Source organism: Sparus aurata, chromosome 8 (assembly GCF_900880675.1).
Source record: "Sparus aurata chromosome 8, fSpaAur1.1, whole genome shotgun sequence".
Lineage (NCBI taxonomy): Eukaryota > Metazoa > Chordata > Actinopteri > Spariformes > Sparidae > Sparus > Sparus aurata.
The window spans coordinates 15,647,455-15,664,042 of record NC_044194.1 but is presented as its reverse complement, the minus strand read 5'-3'; the positions used below and the strand labels follow the sequence as shown (position 1 = coordinate 15,664,042).

At 42.8% G+C, this 16,588-nt stretch overlaps 1 protein-coding gene across 2 annotated transcripts; it reads left to right on the top strand.

Moving 5' to 3' along the window:
- The first annotated feature begins 862 nt into the window (after nt 1-862).
- Nucleotides 863-16,449, top strand: LOC115586720 (FYVE, RhoGEF and PH domain-containing protein 6-like). 2 transcript variants are annotated; one of them, XM_030426005.1, is made up of 21 exons: nt 863-1,110; nt 2,831-4,733; nt 6,686-6,821; nt 7,070-7,131; nt 7,350-7,380; nt 9,696-9,847; nt 11,213-11,369; nt 11,536-11,623; nt 12,140-12,190; nt 12,283-12,341; nt 12,441-12,512; nt 13,397-13,465; nt 13,877-13,960; nt 14,054-14,133; nt 14,242-14,344; nt 14,466-14,612; nt 14,788-14,893; nt 15,062-15,156; nt 15,246-15,371; nt 15,480-15,619; nt 15,707-16,449. In XM_030426005.1, the coding sequence occupies exons 1-21, from the start codon at nt 1,098-1,100 to the stop codon at nt 15,741-15,743; spliced, it is 3,711 nt and encodes a 1,236-aa protein (XP_030281865.1). In that variant the 5' UTR covers nt 863-1,097; the 3' UTR covers nt 15,744-16,449. The 2 variants fall into 2 exon arrangements, with proteins under 2 accessions (XP_030281865.1, XP_030281864.1); XM_030426004.1 differs by having other exon boundaries at nt 864-1,110; nt 6,683-6,821.
- The last annotated feature ends 139 nt before the right edge of the window (nt 16,450-16,588 follow it).

The window sequence follows — 16,588 nt, the reverse complement described above, 5'->3', positions numbered from 1 at the left end:
TATATATATATATATATATATATGTATATAAACTTTTTTATCTCATGTTTATGACTTCACTCCAATTTTTTGGAATTTTTGATCTCATAGTTCTGACTTTTAGCAAATATTTTCAATCTATGTCATATTTTTGGCACTTAATCTCATAATTAGAAAGTTTTTTATCTATAATTTCAATGTTTTATCTCAATTTTGACTTTTTATCTCATAATTATGACTTTTATCTCATCATTTCGTGGCTTTTCTCTTTTCATAATTACGACTATCTCCATTTTGACGTTTTATCTCACAATCATGATTTAGAATGGGAACATTTTAGTTCACCCAGTTTAGTTTCCATCATACGTTGTTGTGTTTTGTTTTGTTTTTTTTCTCATGGCTTCAGGCGCCGATTCTTGTAAGCATGATTGAGTTATCCTGCTGACAAAGTCACATCATGATGAAAGCGCCTCTGATAAATGATGTTATTCTCAGTTTTACTTCCTCAACTAAACATCAGTTTTTAGCTCTCACAGTGTCAGCTGGCTCCCACTCATTCTTCTCTAGCTTCTGAGTCACAGCAGCGGTGTTAATATTAGCAATGATGATGATTATGATGTGTGTGGAAATATGTGTGTGTGCGTGTGTGTGTTTGTCTGGCACTGGAAAATTCCTGCATACTGGTGAGCAATCAGAAAGTGTATGATAGGAATGCAGATGGTTGTAGTTCATTCAACAAGGAGCTCTGAGACACTTCGCTCTGAGTTATTGTTAACCTTAATCATAGTTCAGAGTTACCTGCTTTTGTTCTGGCTGATCCTGGCAGTTCGTGGCTCCTGAGGACCTCTAGTGGACACTTCAGGGACTCAAAACGAGGAGCAGAGTGGTTCATTTCACCGCTGGCAGGCAGCCCGCTGCAGCTGAACTGTGTGCCGCAGGATCGCACACACACTCACACACACTCGGACCAAAAGCGAGAGAAAAATGTCCTGTGTGCGACAGATAACTCACTTTGGATCGACTCCCCGCGCTGATCCGGACACACTGAAGATGGTCCTGTGTCCGCCGCAGTGATTGATAAGAGCTGGTAAAAGAGACACGAATTGAGGAGAGGAGCCATGATGAACTCAGGTAAGTGACTGGAAACTTGTTACTCGGTGATTTAGTGAGTTTGTCAGTGACTGTCCTGTCACTTCTGAGCAAATACAGCACAGATCAGGACATTACACAAGGAGAGAAGCTTGTTTTATTTATTTCTGTGGACAAAACAGATACACATTGTCACACAGGGAGAAGCAATGCAACAGATGTGTTGTTTATAGTGTGAGGTGAAGTTAGTCTGCAGCTTCCACTCTTTGAATATACCTTTAAATTGATATCTTAAAATAATTTTATTATAATACATTCAAGATATAAGAGATAAAATGTAACAGACCTGTGTGTGTGTGTGTGTGTGTGTGTGTGTGTACAGCTAAATGACTGGCCATTATGTCATCTATAGAATTAAAGTATTACCTCCTTATTCATTTCACTTAACTTGTGTGTCAATCACAAACAACACATCTCACTCTCACTCCCCTGTCTGTCAGTGTTCGTCTGTGCCCAGAATCTCTCCCTGTAGACTTGTTGACTGTCAAACTGGGTCTTGCTCAATAAGAAAATATGTGAATTTGCTGAGGGGAAATAAACAGCCTCCCTTCCTGTCAGCAGGTCAGCATGTTACTGTTTTTGTCCACCGCAGAAAGATTTTTTTCGGACGCCAGCTCAGCCAGATGTACCAGTTTGCGTGACTCTCTCCCAGTCCCTGCTGCCACCCCCTCCTCTGTTTCTCTCTTCTTCATCACCCATCTGCTCCCCCCCCCCCCCTCCTCTGCTGCCTGTTGACACGGGCCATTAGCCGGATTACAGTGCTGTTGTGTCGAGTGGCAAACAAACGGCATGTGATATTTGAACCTGCCTGAGGAGTTCAGCACTTTACAGCAGTCTTACACTAAGCCGTCACTGGGTTGGGATCAATGTTACAGAGTTAAAGAGCAGACACTCGTGAGGGCAACATCTGTCAGACTGATAAAGCATCAGATTTTCCCATCTGGATGTTCAGAATATGTTTCTATGCTGTGTTAGATTAGAATCATAATCTGTTTGATGTGTTTCAGATTTGAAGCTAAGGCTGCAGGATATGGTTAAAAAAGATCATATTGAGATCATTGTCACAGATTATGATTCACGATTAGTAGAAATGACCATTTCGCAATTTAAATTTTCGCAAAAAACCCCCCATAAAAGTAGAATGCAAACATCAGCCAAGGACCACCAGTCACCTTTTGTTCTCACTCATAGATACCAGCCACCTAAAAACACCTTATTTTTTTCACCAAGATCCGAACATTACTCCCTGAGAAATTACCAAGAATGTCAAAAATGTAAAATGTTAAAGACAGTAAGAAAAAAGTATGAATCTGTCCCCTTGATTCGCATCCACTCCAAAAGTTAACTGGGTCTATTCTAGGCTGAGACCCATCCTCCATCCAAGTTTAGTTGAAAAGCTTTCAGTAGTTTTTTTGTGTAAATCCTGCTGACAAACCAACCAACCAACAAGCGAACATGGGTTAAAAAACAACATGTCTGAGATAATTGTGAAATTGTGACATTTGTTGGGGTCTGTGTCAGACAAACATGTTTTCTTACATCTGGAGAACAAGAATTTGAAGCCGGGACATCTGTGCAGCACTACAGCACTTCATCGTGGTGCTGTTTTGTCACCTTCATGAATAAAGTACTACTTCCTGATTCAGAGGAGATAACTTCACACAGAAATCTGAAGTTCGTATCTTTTGTTTCTCTCCCTCAGGCATGCACAAGCCACCTCTGGCCCCCAAACCAAAGCTGACCGAGCTCCAGAGGCCCGGCCTGTCTCCCTCGACCCCCAGAAGAGGAGGAGTCCTCTCGCTCCCTTCTCCTGGCACCCCGAGGAGGGATAAACCGGTACTGGCCCCCAAACCCTGCCTCTCTAAACTCTCCACCGCTGTTGAATCCAAACCGCTGGCTTCAAAGAGCCTGCACCAGACATCTGTAACAGAGAGCCCGCGGACCAAAGGTCTTCTCAACTCCCACAATGGAATACAGCAAGAGAACAAAAAGCCAGATTGGGATTATATTATTCCTATATGCCTGTGTAGCCATGAGAACTGTGTGTGCATCAGGAACACATCATTAAACCTTGACAAAACAGAGAAAGACTTGTTGCACAGGGGTAGAAATGAAGAAAATAAAAAGCTTCTCCCTCCACCTCGAGACACTTTGGATAACAGTGGAGATAAAATGATCACAAACAATAAACCCCTTCGAGAAACATTTGCTTTGGACAAAAATCTCAACACAGATGTCAACATGGCGACTGTTAGGCCGTCACTTCCTCACAGAACGTGGAGCGATGAGGCAAATGGCAATGTAATACCTCACAGTGCACCTGGGCGAGGACCAGAGGAAGATGCTCTTGGCTCCGAGCACAAGTCTTGTGCGCCCCAACCCAAAGCAGCCTCCCCTAGGAAGCCCGTCCCTGTCCCTGTACCACGGAAACCCAGGATGGCTGTACTGACCCGCCAGGAAAAGGTGGAGGAGGAGGAGGGGGAAGAGGTTACAAGCCAGGAAGGGAGGGATGTGAACGCCAAAGAGGTGAAGGTGCCATCAGGTGCTGAAAAGCAACCGATCATTCTGTCTGCGAGGAAAGCCTGCGCTATGCCGGCCCCTCCGCCCAGGAAGAAGCCTTTTCTGTCTGCACCTGAGAAAGCACCGACCTCTGCTCCTCGGACGCTCGCAGAGGATGTGGAGGAGGAAGACCTGGGCTGGGACAGCATCAGCAACGAGATGGAGGTGTCAGTTGACAAGGAGGATGAAGAGGTGGAGAAGGAAGGGACACATGATCAGGATCAGGAGGACGTCTACACGGACTTCTCACACAGTCCACCTTCTATCAGCCAGCCTCCTGCCGTCACTGTGGCAGCAGAGGGTGTGGTGGTCAAGGTAGCTCCGAAGAAGCCCCAGAGACACAGCAGTCCGATGGCATGGATGCAGAAGAAGGAATCCTTTGAGGGGAAAGACGAGGGGAAAAAACGGGATAATGAGAAAAGGCCTATAGCAGATTGTGTTTCGAAGGACAGGTTAACGCGGGAGCTGCCTGCACCTCCAGCAGAGAAGGTGAGCAGAAACGTCTTGACAGTGGGAGCCCTCAAGCCCTCTCGGTCCAGCAAACAGAGAGCCAAGTCGTTCACTGCTGCTGACCTCATCCGCTCTGAAGGACAGAAGAGGAACTCTTTCCGGAAACTGCTGGACCTGAAGCTCTCGGTGAAGATGCTCCCCAAGCTGATGGTGAAAGGAGGCAGCCAGATCCCGGACCGCGCTGCGAATGGTCATGATCAAAGCACGGACAGAGACCAAGACGTTTGTCAGAAGTCGGAGCATCTCAGAGCTGAACGTAAACTCTCCTGCCCGCAGATTGGAGTAGAGCAAAGCGTGGACGGAGAGGAGATTTCTTACTATGAGAACATCCCTCACTACGAGGAGATACCGGACTACATGAATGTGCAGGCGGGGACGGACCTGACATCCCCTCCGGCCGCCTTCTTGCCACAGACAGCCTGGCAGAGCTCCCTGTACAACGACGAGGGCATTTATGAGGAGCAGGAGCCGTATATGTCCTTTGAGAAAAACAGTGGACAAGAACAGCAGTGTGAGACACCAACAGACTGTGAGAGGTAGATAATGATGCCTCTCATTCCTGTCGCTGTGTCTTGTTTCCCTCACATCCTAGTCTTACCTGTGGGTGTATTGTTCTTCAGGTGATGGCCCTTGTTTCCTGAAAGGGAGTGCAGGAAACCACCTGAGGCTACACAAAAAAAACCCCATTTATCTCTCAAAGGTGTAGCTGAGCATAGAGAGGGACTTTGTCATTTGGAAAAGAGGAAGATCACAGAGAAGCAGGTCACATTTAGTCTTTTGTTTCCAAGTTCCTGTCAGGGGAGTTTGACTGGTATGGTGGCGCACGTGTGTACACAGCCTTTCAGCTGTTGATGGATTGTGGGCAGACAAGTAACATATTTGCATCTATATGTCCTTCATGCCATGAGCGTTTATCAGAGGCAGCACACACACAAGATAACCTTTGGCCCACAGGACGGGACAGTATCTAGTTCAGAATGTCTTTGTCAGGAAGTGGAGAGCTTTCTGTGAGTCAGGTTGTTTGTCACCGTCACAGTGCATCGCAGCTAAGGAGTTTTTTGTTATGTTTTTCATTTGGGGTGAGAAAAGTCCTTTAACGTCCTTCAAGTCTTAAAGGGTAAATCCACCAGTTTGACACATTAAAGCGTGTTTACAGGTCTTGGTGGAGCGCTGCTACATATGAGAAAAAGCTTTTGTGGCTCCAGAGGAAGCTGCATGTAATCTGATAAGTTACCTCCAGTGATGTCACTCAGTGGCTAGGTTGCATTGTGGGTAATGTAGGCGCCAGCTTTACACTACTCTTTTTTTTTTTTTTTTTTTTTTACATATGCAGTAGCACTCCCCAAGACCTGTAAACACACTTTAATTTGCAGAAAGACACATGTTCTCAACCACACAGACGTTTGAATGCTGTATTTGCTCAGGTTTTGAGATACAAGTTGTATAGATTTTTTTAACTCAAATAAAAGGTGATAGAACTAGCTCTGCATACAGATGGTCTCAGGAAGGTGAGAATATATGTTTTTGGGTGGACTGATCCTTTAAAAGTTTGACTAGGACGCTCCAGCTTGGTGCTTAATGGACTCAGTTAAACTTGTAGTATGTTTATATTGTTTGCAGTTAATCTTTTATGGAAAGAATGTATGTTGTGAATGACCAGTGAGCAGAAGTCAGTCAGAAAAATAGGATTAGAGTTTGTGTAACTGTACACTCGCGCAGCTTAGCGTGTCCCCCCTGTTTAGATCGAACTGTGCTGCGGTCACATGTTAAAAACACGTTGGGCAGCTCACAAACAGAGACCAGTTCCAGTTAGATGTAAACCCGCCACAGTGTGTCGGACCCACACGCTCCTAGCTTAGCCTCGGCCCATTTTGTATTCTGCATTTTTGTTCAGGGAGGGGCCGCTGTCTCACTTATAGCGCTCCCTCAGGGAATTGTGGCATTTTAGATATGTAGTTGTAGATTTCTCTCAGCCAGAGCTGCAAGGTTAGAGTAGCAAAGTGTCCGATGGTTATTGGGTTGTGTCTGGTTTGGCTGTTCTTCTGTTTGTGTTGGACTCTGCAGTGTTTAGCCAAACTGCTTCCCTGTGACCCGAGTCAAGTGTTTTACAGTTTCGACGATTATCACCAAATGTTTTTCTGTCAAATGCTCCCTTTTTTTCAGTGTGTGTTTTTTATGACTCCCAGTAGATCAGAGCAGAAATGTTGAACACTGCAGTTTTTCTTTTCGCGATGGCACTCCTCCTCATATTAGGTGCTGACACCAGTGTTTTTATTTTAAACCCAATCTCTTTTCCCTTTTTCTGCAAATAACATTCTTACATTATGCTAATCACGCTGCATGTGAGTGACTAAAGTTGTGTTGTCATGTTTTGCATTCACAGTGTTTTTCATAAATGCCTGCAAGTGTTAGGGTGTGAGTTAAACTCCCTCTCTGGCAGCTCCCTCTATTCTCCTCTGACTCTGACCTCCTGCCCTTTTGACAGAAGCTCTGTCGATGAAGAGGTGGCACCGCTGGATGATGGCGCCTCGGATGACGATATCGTGGCCAGCACCTCAGATGAGGAGGAGGACAGCAGCTCTGTCTCCAGTAAAGGAGAGCCTGAGCTGCCAGCAGAGAGTCCGGTGAGAAGCAGACGCTGTTAGATTTATGATTTGAGTCCCTGGAAGTTGGGGTCATTTGGGGAAGAACCTTTTTTCTTTTTTATTGACCTTGTGTATATCAGCCTCATACAGGACACCTAATATACCTGAATACATATTGATTAGTTGTGTTGTGAACCTTGTTTGGGTAAATGTGAACTACATAGTGATTTATAATATTACGCTGTATTTTCTAAGTCTGTGTTTTTGCACCTTTTTGTCTGAGACAGAGCGGACAGAAGAAGAGCAAGATTCAGCACATCGCCACAGAAATTATGAGCTCTGAGAGTGTGTAAGAGAGTGTTAAATTGTTTTTTCAGTCCAATTCTTTAAAAAAAAGCCCCACAAAAGACATCTGACAGTGAACAACACAGACACAATTCCATTAAATCCCATTGCATCAGGTGGACACCTCAAAACCTTGGCAAATAAAACCATAATTATAACTAATTATCAAGAGAAAACATGTGTAGTGATAACCCCTCTAACTTTTCTAATGCTTCGTTTTAGGTTTGTCGATGTCCTGAAGTTGCTTCACGTTGTAAGTACTCCCACACACTCCCATGTTTGCTGTGATTAGCTGGTGTTATTCTGTGTACGTCGTATCTAGTCTACTGTCTGAGACCACATTCTCCATATGTGTTTCATTACGCTAGCCGCTGGGGCACACCCCGTTGCAGGATAAGGCTGCGTGTGGACCTGACTCCCCACAGACTCGCTTGCACAGCTCGCATTCCTCGTGGTTTTCCCCTCTAGATTTTCATTAGCAGCGTGATCCGACCGTAACTCTACACGTCTGGTGTTAAATGTTGTCTCCCTGTGGTTGTTTCAGAAATTAAATCTGTGACGGAATCGAAAGCCCCGCCGCAATGATGTGATGATCTGGTTTCTTTTCTGTAGCTCCTTCGAAATATGTTTGAGAAACAACGTCAGAAAACACACCCGAGAGTTACAGAAGTATTGAATCTATTGTCGGACCAGTGGAATTCCAAATAACTTCATAACCTCATCTTCTCTTAAAAGTTAAGCAATTTACTTAAAAATAAAATGTGCTGCAAATTAAGTGCATAGAAAATTTATATAAAAAGAATATCTTGGCTCCCTTAGACGAAAACGGCCAATGAATGATGAAAAAGCTGTGAGTAGTAAAGGACTCGACTGGAGAATTCAGATTGAACTTACTTCTTCTTTTCACTAACAGTGACATTTAAATGAAATTGCATCTTCCCTCTCTCTGTGACAGCAGACTCTCACTCCACCTTTAACCTTGACCGTTCATAACAACAATCAGATGTGGGCGAATGACGCGTCATACAACCGAGTTCCTTTTTCAAGTATACCTCTGCCTTTATAGACCTTTGTGGATGTAGTTCCAGACATTATTAGACCAATTAACAAGCACTTCGTTCGGAGCGTACTGGTTTCTTAACTGTCACGTGTAACTGGTCAAAGGTCAAGTCCCTCACATTAAACTTAAACTTCAGGTTAAGGCCACTTTCTTGTATCCCATAAGAGACACTGTCTTGCATTAAGGGAAGTGCTGCAGAAAAACCCGCCTGGATAAAGACAACTGAGCAAATTAATTACAAAGTCAATCACACTGTCAGAAGTTTGATGGCATTATCCTGAAAAAAACACATCTTCAGACAAAAGTCTGATTATCTCTACTGTTAGAATTCCCATTTGGAAGTTAGACTGACTGAGGGACAAGTTGTCTTGTTTTACTGCATCTTTATTTTCACAAAAAATGATGAGTTTGGTCATATTAGCAGATGTTCGGGCAGATAAAGGTTGGGGAAAACAAGATTGCAGTAGTACTGAGTCATGAATAATGACTCCTCTCTGCAGTGACTCCTCCGCACAGACAGGATGTGTTCGGGTCTCTGTAGATTGAAGAGGAATGGAGTCCAGTAATGAGAAACAGTCACACCAAGTTCAAAAGAGAGTGGAGGTGACTTAGTATTTGTTCCTTTTCCTTCTCTGCCAGGCGCTCGGCCAGATTTTCCACAAAGTGATCGATGATAACGTATTGTGCCGTTTGTTATGCGTTTTTATCTGAGTTATTGGTGCAGCCATATTTTTAGTAATGCTTCTGCTGTGCTCTTTTTGCTGTCCCTGTCAGGTGAAAATGTATCGTCTCCAAAAAAAAACAAAAAAACTTTCCAGCAACACAAAGATAAAACATCTTTGATTTTTAGCTCCAAGTGTGAAGAATGTTCTTAACTCATAGAGGAAGATGTAATCTTTAAGTGAAATCATGAAAGTCAATCAAACAGAGGTCTAGAGCTTCATGTTAACCCTCTTAGGTTGTCTTTTTCTTCCATCACTGTCAGCTGTTGTAGTATAAAGAGATCACACATGTTCACCACAGGAGCTCTGTATCGGGCGCTCAGTCAGTGTGCAACCAGCTTTTTATTTGCCATGTGTCCCCATAAACCACCAAAAAAACCCTCCACATCATCAGAAAGAGAAGCAGTAACAGCACCCTCCGGCTCTTTTCTCTGCTTTTTTTTTTTTTTTTTGGCCTGATTCACCTTATACTGGAAATTTAAAATGCTTGATGGAAGTCAGGTGTGTGTCGGTAATGGGTCAGCAGTATTTCTCTTTCTTTATCTGTTAGATTTATTTGGAGTGTTGTTTAATGAGACCAGGTTGCATGATTTGCAGAGCAGGCAACTTCGGATCTGTAATTTTCTTTTTTTAGTCCATTGTCGCCATCCTACTATCAGACTGTTCCTTTTTTCAAGAAAACCAGTTCAGTAACAGTTTACTATCACATTCGACGTGTGAGATTTTGCCTTCTGTGCCTGTATTTGACCACCAGACTTTTTCTCTGTCTCACTATCTGACCTACAGGACTTCCGCGATGCCGTGTCCCAAGCGTCTCGTCAGAGTGGGAAGCCTGTGATTGAGGAGCGGCTCCTAAACCAGATCCTCTACTCCCTCCCACAGCTCTACGAACTCAATCAAGACCTCCTCCGAGAGCTGAAGCAGAGAGTGGCCAACTGGTACGACACAATCATGTATTTTAACATTTGTGTGTATTGATCAATGTGACTGACTCAAAGTGTGCACCCTTACTATATGGCAGAATGTATGTTAGAGCCCCTGCCACCACATATGTGCATGCTTTTGGTCTGGGGCTATTTTCCATAGATTTGGCTGAGAACTGGCTAAAAACATTCTTAGCCCAAGCCAAAAGGAGGCTATTAGCCCAATGCTAAGAAAGCTTTCACACTAGCACAGTCCTAGCATATTAGAAAGTGGGATAACTATGATTTTAGCCTCAGGTTTGCTGGCCACGTGAAAATGTACTAAATTTAGGACTAAAAGGTGCCGTAGTGAAATGGGGCTAAAGCTAACAATGGACATTTAGAGTAGTCAAGCATCACTCCAGAATGTAAACATAGTCGCATATTCTATTGCTAGAAGGAGAGCAGTATGAATCTCATAGCCCTCGGTTCAGATTAACCCTGGGTTAAAAATGTGTGCTTGAGAAGGGGCAAAGTTATCCCAGGATCAACAAGAGCTAAGGAGAGCTCTGGGCTCTGTGCTCAGAATATGTAGAGTAAAAAAGCCTGTTAGTTTCATGTAAGAGACATCCTGATACTGTATGTGCTTCCAACCCTGTGGTAAACATGAGTGGAAGGTGCACTACCTTCCAACATGACAAAGAGAGCTCTGTGAAGTAATAGTTTTTGGAGATTTGAGTAGAAGAACTTGTCTGGCTGGCACAGAAACTCTGACCTGAACCCTGTCCAACACTTCTCGCATTAACTGGGTCAGAAGTTGTGACCTGAGCTCGACGCCAACTCTGCTAATATTCTTGTGCCTGAATGAACGTGCGGCCAGGTTCCAAAATCTTGTGGAAGGTCTTTTTGGAAGGGTGGAGGTGGCCACAAATTGGAATTAGTCCTTAAAAACTTTGGTTGTTACTGTTATGTGGATCCTGAGAGAGAGCAGCTGGGTGGTTTACTGTCTAGCTATGTTGAGATCTTACTCCCTTATAAGAGAAACCGTGGCCCACTTGTTATCCGCAGCCCACAGTGACTGGAAAAGCAACCCAATGTCACCGCTGCCACCAGTCTGTAACCATATTATCTAGATGCGTATCATCATTCTTCAGTCACTCCCGACTCCACTCTGTTGCATTTGTTGCATCTGTTTCTGTGAGGCTCACTAGTGTCCCCTGTACAGAAACACAGGGAGTGGATTAGGAATATTCTTTTTTTTTCTGCTCTGAAATAGGACAACATAATATTGTTTTATTAATCCTCCTGAAATATGTAACTTACCATAGTGTGCTGTGCAGCTCAGTTACATTCTGCATTGCAGTGTCTAGTTCATCTCGTTCTACTTTAATCTGTTTACAGGGATGACAGCGCTCAACTAGCAGACATCTTCCTGAAAAAAGGGCCCTATCTGAAGATGTACTCCACTTACATTCGCGAGTACGACAAGAATGTGGCCGTACTGGAAGAGCAGAGCAAAAAGAACCCAGCGTTTGGCGCAGTCGTACGGGAGTTTGAGGTAATGACGGCTGCTTGACCTGTTTTCTCTGTCTGCGGGGGCGTGTCTTTTGGGCCAGCGTGGTTGGATTGTTTATTCGTGTGTGGAGAATGTGTTTCTGAGTTTGTTCCTGTAAACTGTGTCATTTAAGGGATGTGTCTCTTTTGTTTTTTGTTTTTTATTCAAGGCCAGTCCTCGCTGCGCCAACTTGGCCCTGAGGCATTACCTCCTGAAGCCTGTTCAGAGGATTCCTCAATATCAGCTGTTACTCACAGGTATAATTAATTACATCACATTCATATTAAATTAAATGTTTTGAAACGGTATCTATAAGTCCAAGCCAGTGGGGTCCTAAACTTTGCAGTTCCCTGACTTGTCACATCTCATTATAGGCATCATGCTGCCCTCTGGTGTCCAGAGAAACTAAAAGACTCTGGAATGTCTGTCTCGCCTCTTCAATCCGCGTATAATACGATTTTTGAAGTGCAGCCCAAATCAGATTTAGTGACATAACATGAGCTTTAACATGAGTGAGATTAGTGTTTCATGAGTCTGATGGATCAGGGTCGGTCCCCTCAGTACCGAAATGTGAAGAATGTCGCCCGCGTCACTCTTGTATAATTGTATTATGTAAGCACCTGCAGACCTTTTTGTCCAGGATTTTAATTTCAGATTACGTTCCAGGAATTTGCCGCACAAGACTGAACACTTGTAACCAGGTGTACAGAGTAGTTCACTTGTTTGGCTGGACTTTTGATCCGGGATCTAAAATGGTTTTAACTGTGTTCCAGACTATCTCAAAAACCTGTCCGAAGACTCAGAAGATTACAAGGACACGCAAGGTAAAACAAGGTCTTATTTACATACTGATGGTGTCAGTGGAATGAAAATGTCGTCCATCACATATCTGATTTTCACATTTTTGTCCACTCAGCTGCCCTTGCAATAGTGAAAGAGGTGGCCAATCATGCCAACGACATCATGAAACAAGGGGTGAGAGCCTACAAGAAATAGGGCATCTGCGCTATCTTCGATTGACGTGATGATAAAATTCTCTGGGTACATTGCTTACGTCCACTGATTTCCTCACAGGATAACTTCCAGAAGCTGATCCAGGTGCAGTGCAGTCTGAACGGCCAGCATGAGATAGTCCAACCTGGGCGGGTAAGGCTGTAAAGATCTTGCTTAGAGTTCTTTTAAATGCGAACTATTTATAAATGCGCTCCTTCAAGATTTGTTTTTCATAAATAAGATGGTTGATACATTTTTTTAAATGAAGCGACATAATAAAGTTGAGAACACAATTTCACTTTAAGATCCATTTAGCTGCACTTCTGGAGCTCTTGATTGTATCACGCGATCTTCTCAGCAGATGGAGTTTGCCCGCAGACTCCAGGCTCTCCGGTCCAAAATGAAGTTGAAATATTTGTTTAATCAAATTTACAAATCATTGAAACAAGTTTAGAATCAGTGACAGTTGTGTGTTGACTGATGACGCACTGTAGAGCTGTTCACACGGGTTGAAAAGCATTCTTAGTACTGTCTTATCCCAAAGCTAAGAAAGAGTTCACACTGGCTAACCCCAACTTTAGCCAACTCGGGCTTTCTGCCCCTGAGTTTGTGGGGTTATCCCCTTAGAGTCCACTGAACATGGGGCTAAAAGTCCCTGTGGGAAACGGTAGTCATTCTATGCACATTTTAGGTTGTAAACATTAGTCAGATGTTCCAACAGACATTTAACTATGGGCTATAAGCAGTGTTGACTCTGGGTTGACACTCTGCGCGTGTCTCTTAAGCCAGGGCTATCATTAGAATATGAAGGGTGAAAAGCCCTTATTACAATCGTTATTCAAATATAAAGCTTATTGTCATTGGATTTAAATCCAATTTTGTAACAATTATTATAATAAACATGAAATCACATTAGAAATACTGAAAATATGCTGTTGTGCTTCAATTCAGTCAGAAAATGATTTGACAATCATGCACATTGAATAAAACAACATGAAATAACAAACATGTGTTCTTATGGTGTTTTTGTGCTCCAGATCTTCCTGAAAGAGGGCATACTGAAGAAGCTGTCCAGAAAGGTCATGCAGCCCAGAATGTTCTTCCTGGTACAGTACAAGCTGTTTCTTCCTTTGTTTATTGCATCCACAGTCTTACATAATATAATCATGATAATACTGGTAGTACTCTCTCACAGTCACTTGGTCCAAAATGTGTTCTGTGCAGATTTAAATGCAATCAAATGCAAGTCTAAAAAAATGCTCATCCTTTGTAAGTCGGGCAGTATGCAGTCACAGATTTAACACACCGGCTCTTGTTGCTGCTAAGATCCTAAAGAAGTTCTCGATCAGAGACTCTGACTGTTTTCAGATCAAAACTCAAATGTGATCGAGTTATTAAAGCATTATGGAGGCTAATGAAACCATAAGATATCTTGGAATCATCTTACTCTGAGCTGCTCTGTAGTGCATTACAAACAACAGAAATTAAATAATGTTTCTTTGTTATTTCTCCTTTAGTTTAATGACACATTGCTGTACACCACCCCTGTTCAGTCAGGCCAATACAAGTTCAACAACATGTTGTCTCTGGCTGGGATGAAGGTGAGAACTTCACTCCTTATTTTCCTGCACTCTTGGTTCTTTTCACTTAAATACACAAAGATTAAAACTGCTCACAATGAAACATAATTACAGGTTAGCAAACCGAGCCAAGAGGCCTATCAGAACGAGCTGAACATCGAGAGCGTGGAGCGCTCCTTCATTCTCTCAGCGAGGTAATGCTCGGAAACAAAGGATGTCTTTTCATGGTGTGTTTTTCCATGTAGTGCATAGATCTGTTAATACTGTGTGGGTGTTTAGTCACACTTTCTTTCTCTCTGTAGTTCAGCAGCAGAGCGGGATAACTGGCTTGAAGCCATTTCCACAGCGATCAGTGACTACACCAGGAAGAAGATCAGTTTTATACCTGGCAAGTCTCTAGAAGAGGTAAATAACATCTTAGGAAATTGAACCTCCCACATTTGCAGTGTATGAGCGAGTCTATTTCATAGTCCATGCATGAGATATAGAAGATGACTCATGTTTACTTTGTTTATTTATTATTCAGGTAGAACTGAATTATTGTGATGATGGTGCTCCTTTGGGATCCAAAGCCCCCATATGGATCCCTGACCCGCGGACCACCATGTGTATGATATGCACCTGTGAGTTCACGCTAACATGGAGGCGACACCACTGCCGTGCATGTGGGAAGGTAAGGTGGCAAAGAAGGGATCACATTTTGAAGATGTAGATTCTGAAATATTCTTCGTCGTCAAAAACTGTACATGAAAACAGCCGATTAAATAAACTGTTACGTGATTAAAAAGCAGGACAGTGGGACATGTACAAGGGCAACTCACATGTTTTCTGCTTCATCGTCACATCAGGTGGTGTGCCAGTCTTGCTCCTCCAACAAACACCAACTTGAATACCTAAAGAATCAGCTGGCACGAGTGTGTGATCAGTGTGTCCTTGTTCTTCAGCAGCAGAAAAGTGAGTTTGGCTTCCTCTCAGGATTGCAATCTGCTCCAAATGCACTTTCTCATATTTGTATGTCATCCAAGGCTGAAACATCAGCATAGATGAGACAAAAAGCACACCTTGTATTCTCTGTGTTTTCTCTGCATTAAGAACCGCATGTTCCACATTTCTGTTCATCAGGTGAACAAGCCCTCTCAGCAGCTGTATCCCCTGGCAACAGAGCGACCTTTGCTTTCTCCAGGAAGCAGAAAAAGATACCAGCAGCCCTCAAAGAGGTTGAATGATGTTTTGTACTGATCAAGGCACGCTGTGATTCGGTGATAGCAACGTGATAACTCATCAGATGGGTTTTTACTTGTTTCAGGTGTCTGCAAACACAGACTCCTCCATGAGTGGGTATCTGCAGAGGTCAAAGGGCAATAAGAAGCAGGGGAAGAGGCTGTGGTTCGTCATCAAAGACAAGGTCCTGTACACGTACGCTGCGAGCGAGGTAAGTTCTAGCGCTTGTATCAATACAAGCTCAGTGTCATGTCATAATTGGACCAAACGGGGTTGATTTCATGCTCATTTAACGGAAGTATTTCATTGTGTCATTCAGGATGTCGCAGCCTTAGAGAGCCAGCCCCTGTTAGGATTCATGTTGAAGGTGGATTCTTCACAGAAGTTACAGTTTAAGCTCTACCACAAAAACACACTGTACTACATTTTTAAAGCTGACGACATCCAAACAGCACAGAGGTACAGTACAAAAAGCGGAGCCACTTGACTGCATGCCGTGACATCAGTAATTATACTAATTACAAACTCTTTTTCTTTTTTAAACAGATGGATCGATTCATTCAAAGAAGCCACGGTGCTTTAGCTGTTCCGTCATAATTTTTCACCCTCATCTGAAAATGTTTTACCTCAGTGCTCTCTGAATTCTGCACAAAGCATCAGGAGACACCATATTGCTATGTTGCACTGACACAAAATCCAAATATTTTATTGCTCTCACCAGATATACTGCTATAACGTTTTACCTTTTGTTTTAAGAGCCCTCCTGTTGTGGCAGAATCATGCCACAATAATCTACAGCGATTTTAGATGGTTAGACGTTGATTTTGTTACATTTTAATTGAATTCTTTTCTTCGTAGCACAGATTTTTTGCATCGTTGTCAATAGATTTTGTAACGAATACTGTCGTAACATTTTGATCCACACAAGCCAAATCAGTTTCAGAGGTCAAAAGAATTCATATAGATGTTGTTATTTCACACTTGTAAAGCTGGGTGTAGAAGACACGACGTGCACTCTTCATGCTTGTGTAAGAAAGTCTCACCTTATATTGTTCTGTTTTTCTATACGATTAAGACCACAGTCTTAACGCCATATCAGGCGAATATTCACTATTTGTATTCAAATGTGTATTGCACTTAATGAATCAGATGTCTGTACATAGATTATACCCAGCTACGAACACACACAGCCTCTGTAAATACAGTGTGTCTAGTGTACTCAAATTTCAAGGAACCTCAAATTTTTCTGTTTAAATTCTGTCACTGAAATAAATTTTTGGTTTACAGTTCTTTGTGTCGTGGTCATAAAAATGTGTGCATTAAAATGGTGGACAAGCAATGTGATTGAATACGAATGGGGAAGTAAATTACAAACATTACATTAAACAGAAAACAACGTTAACAGAAATATGGGGATGTTGCAGAAAA

Coding starts and splice junctions, on each gene's coding strand:
- LOC115586720 (XM_030426004.1), top strand. Junction 11,624..12,139: donor ATATCAGCTGTTACTCACAG/GTATAATTAATT, acceptor ACTGTGTTCCAG/ACTATCTCAAAAACCTGTCC. Junction 15,620..15,706: donor GACATCCAAACAGCACAGAG/GTACAGTACAAA, acceptor TTTTTTAAACAG/ATGGATCGATTCATTCAAAG.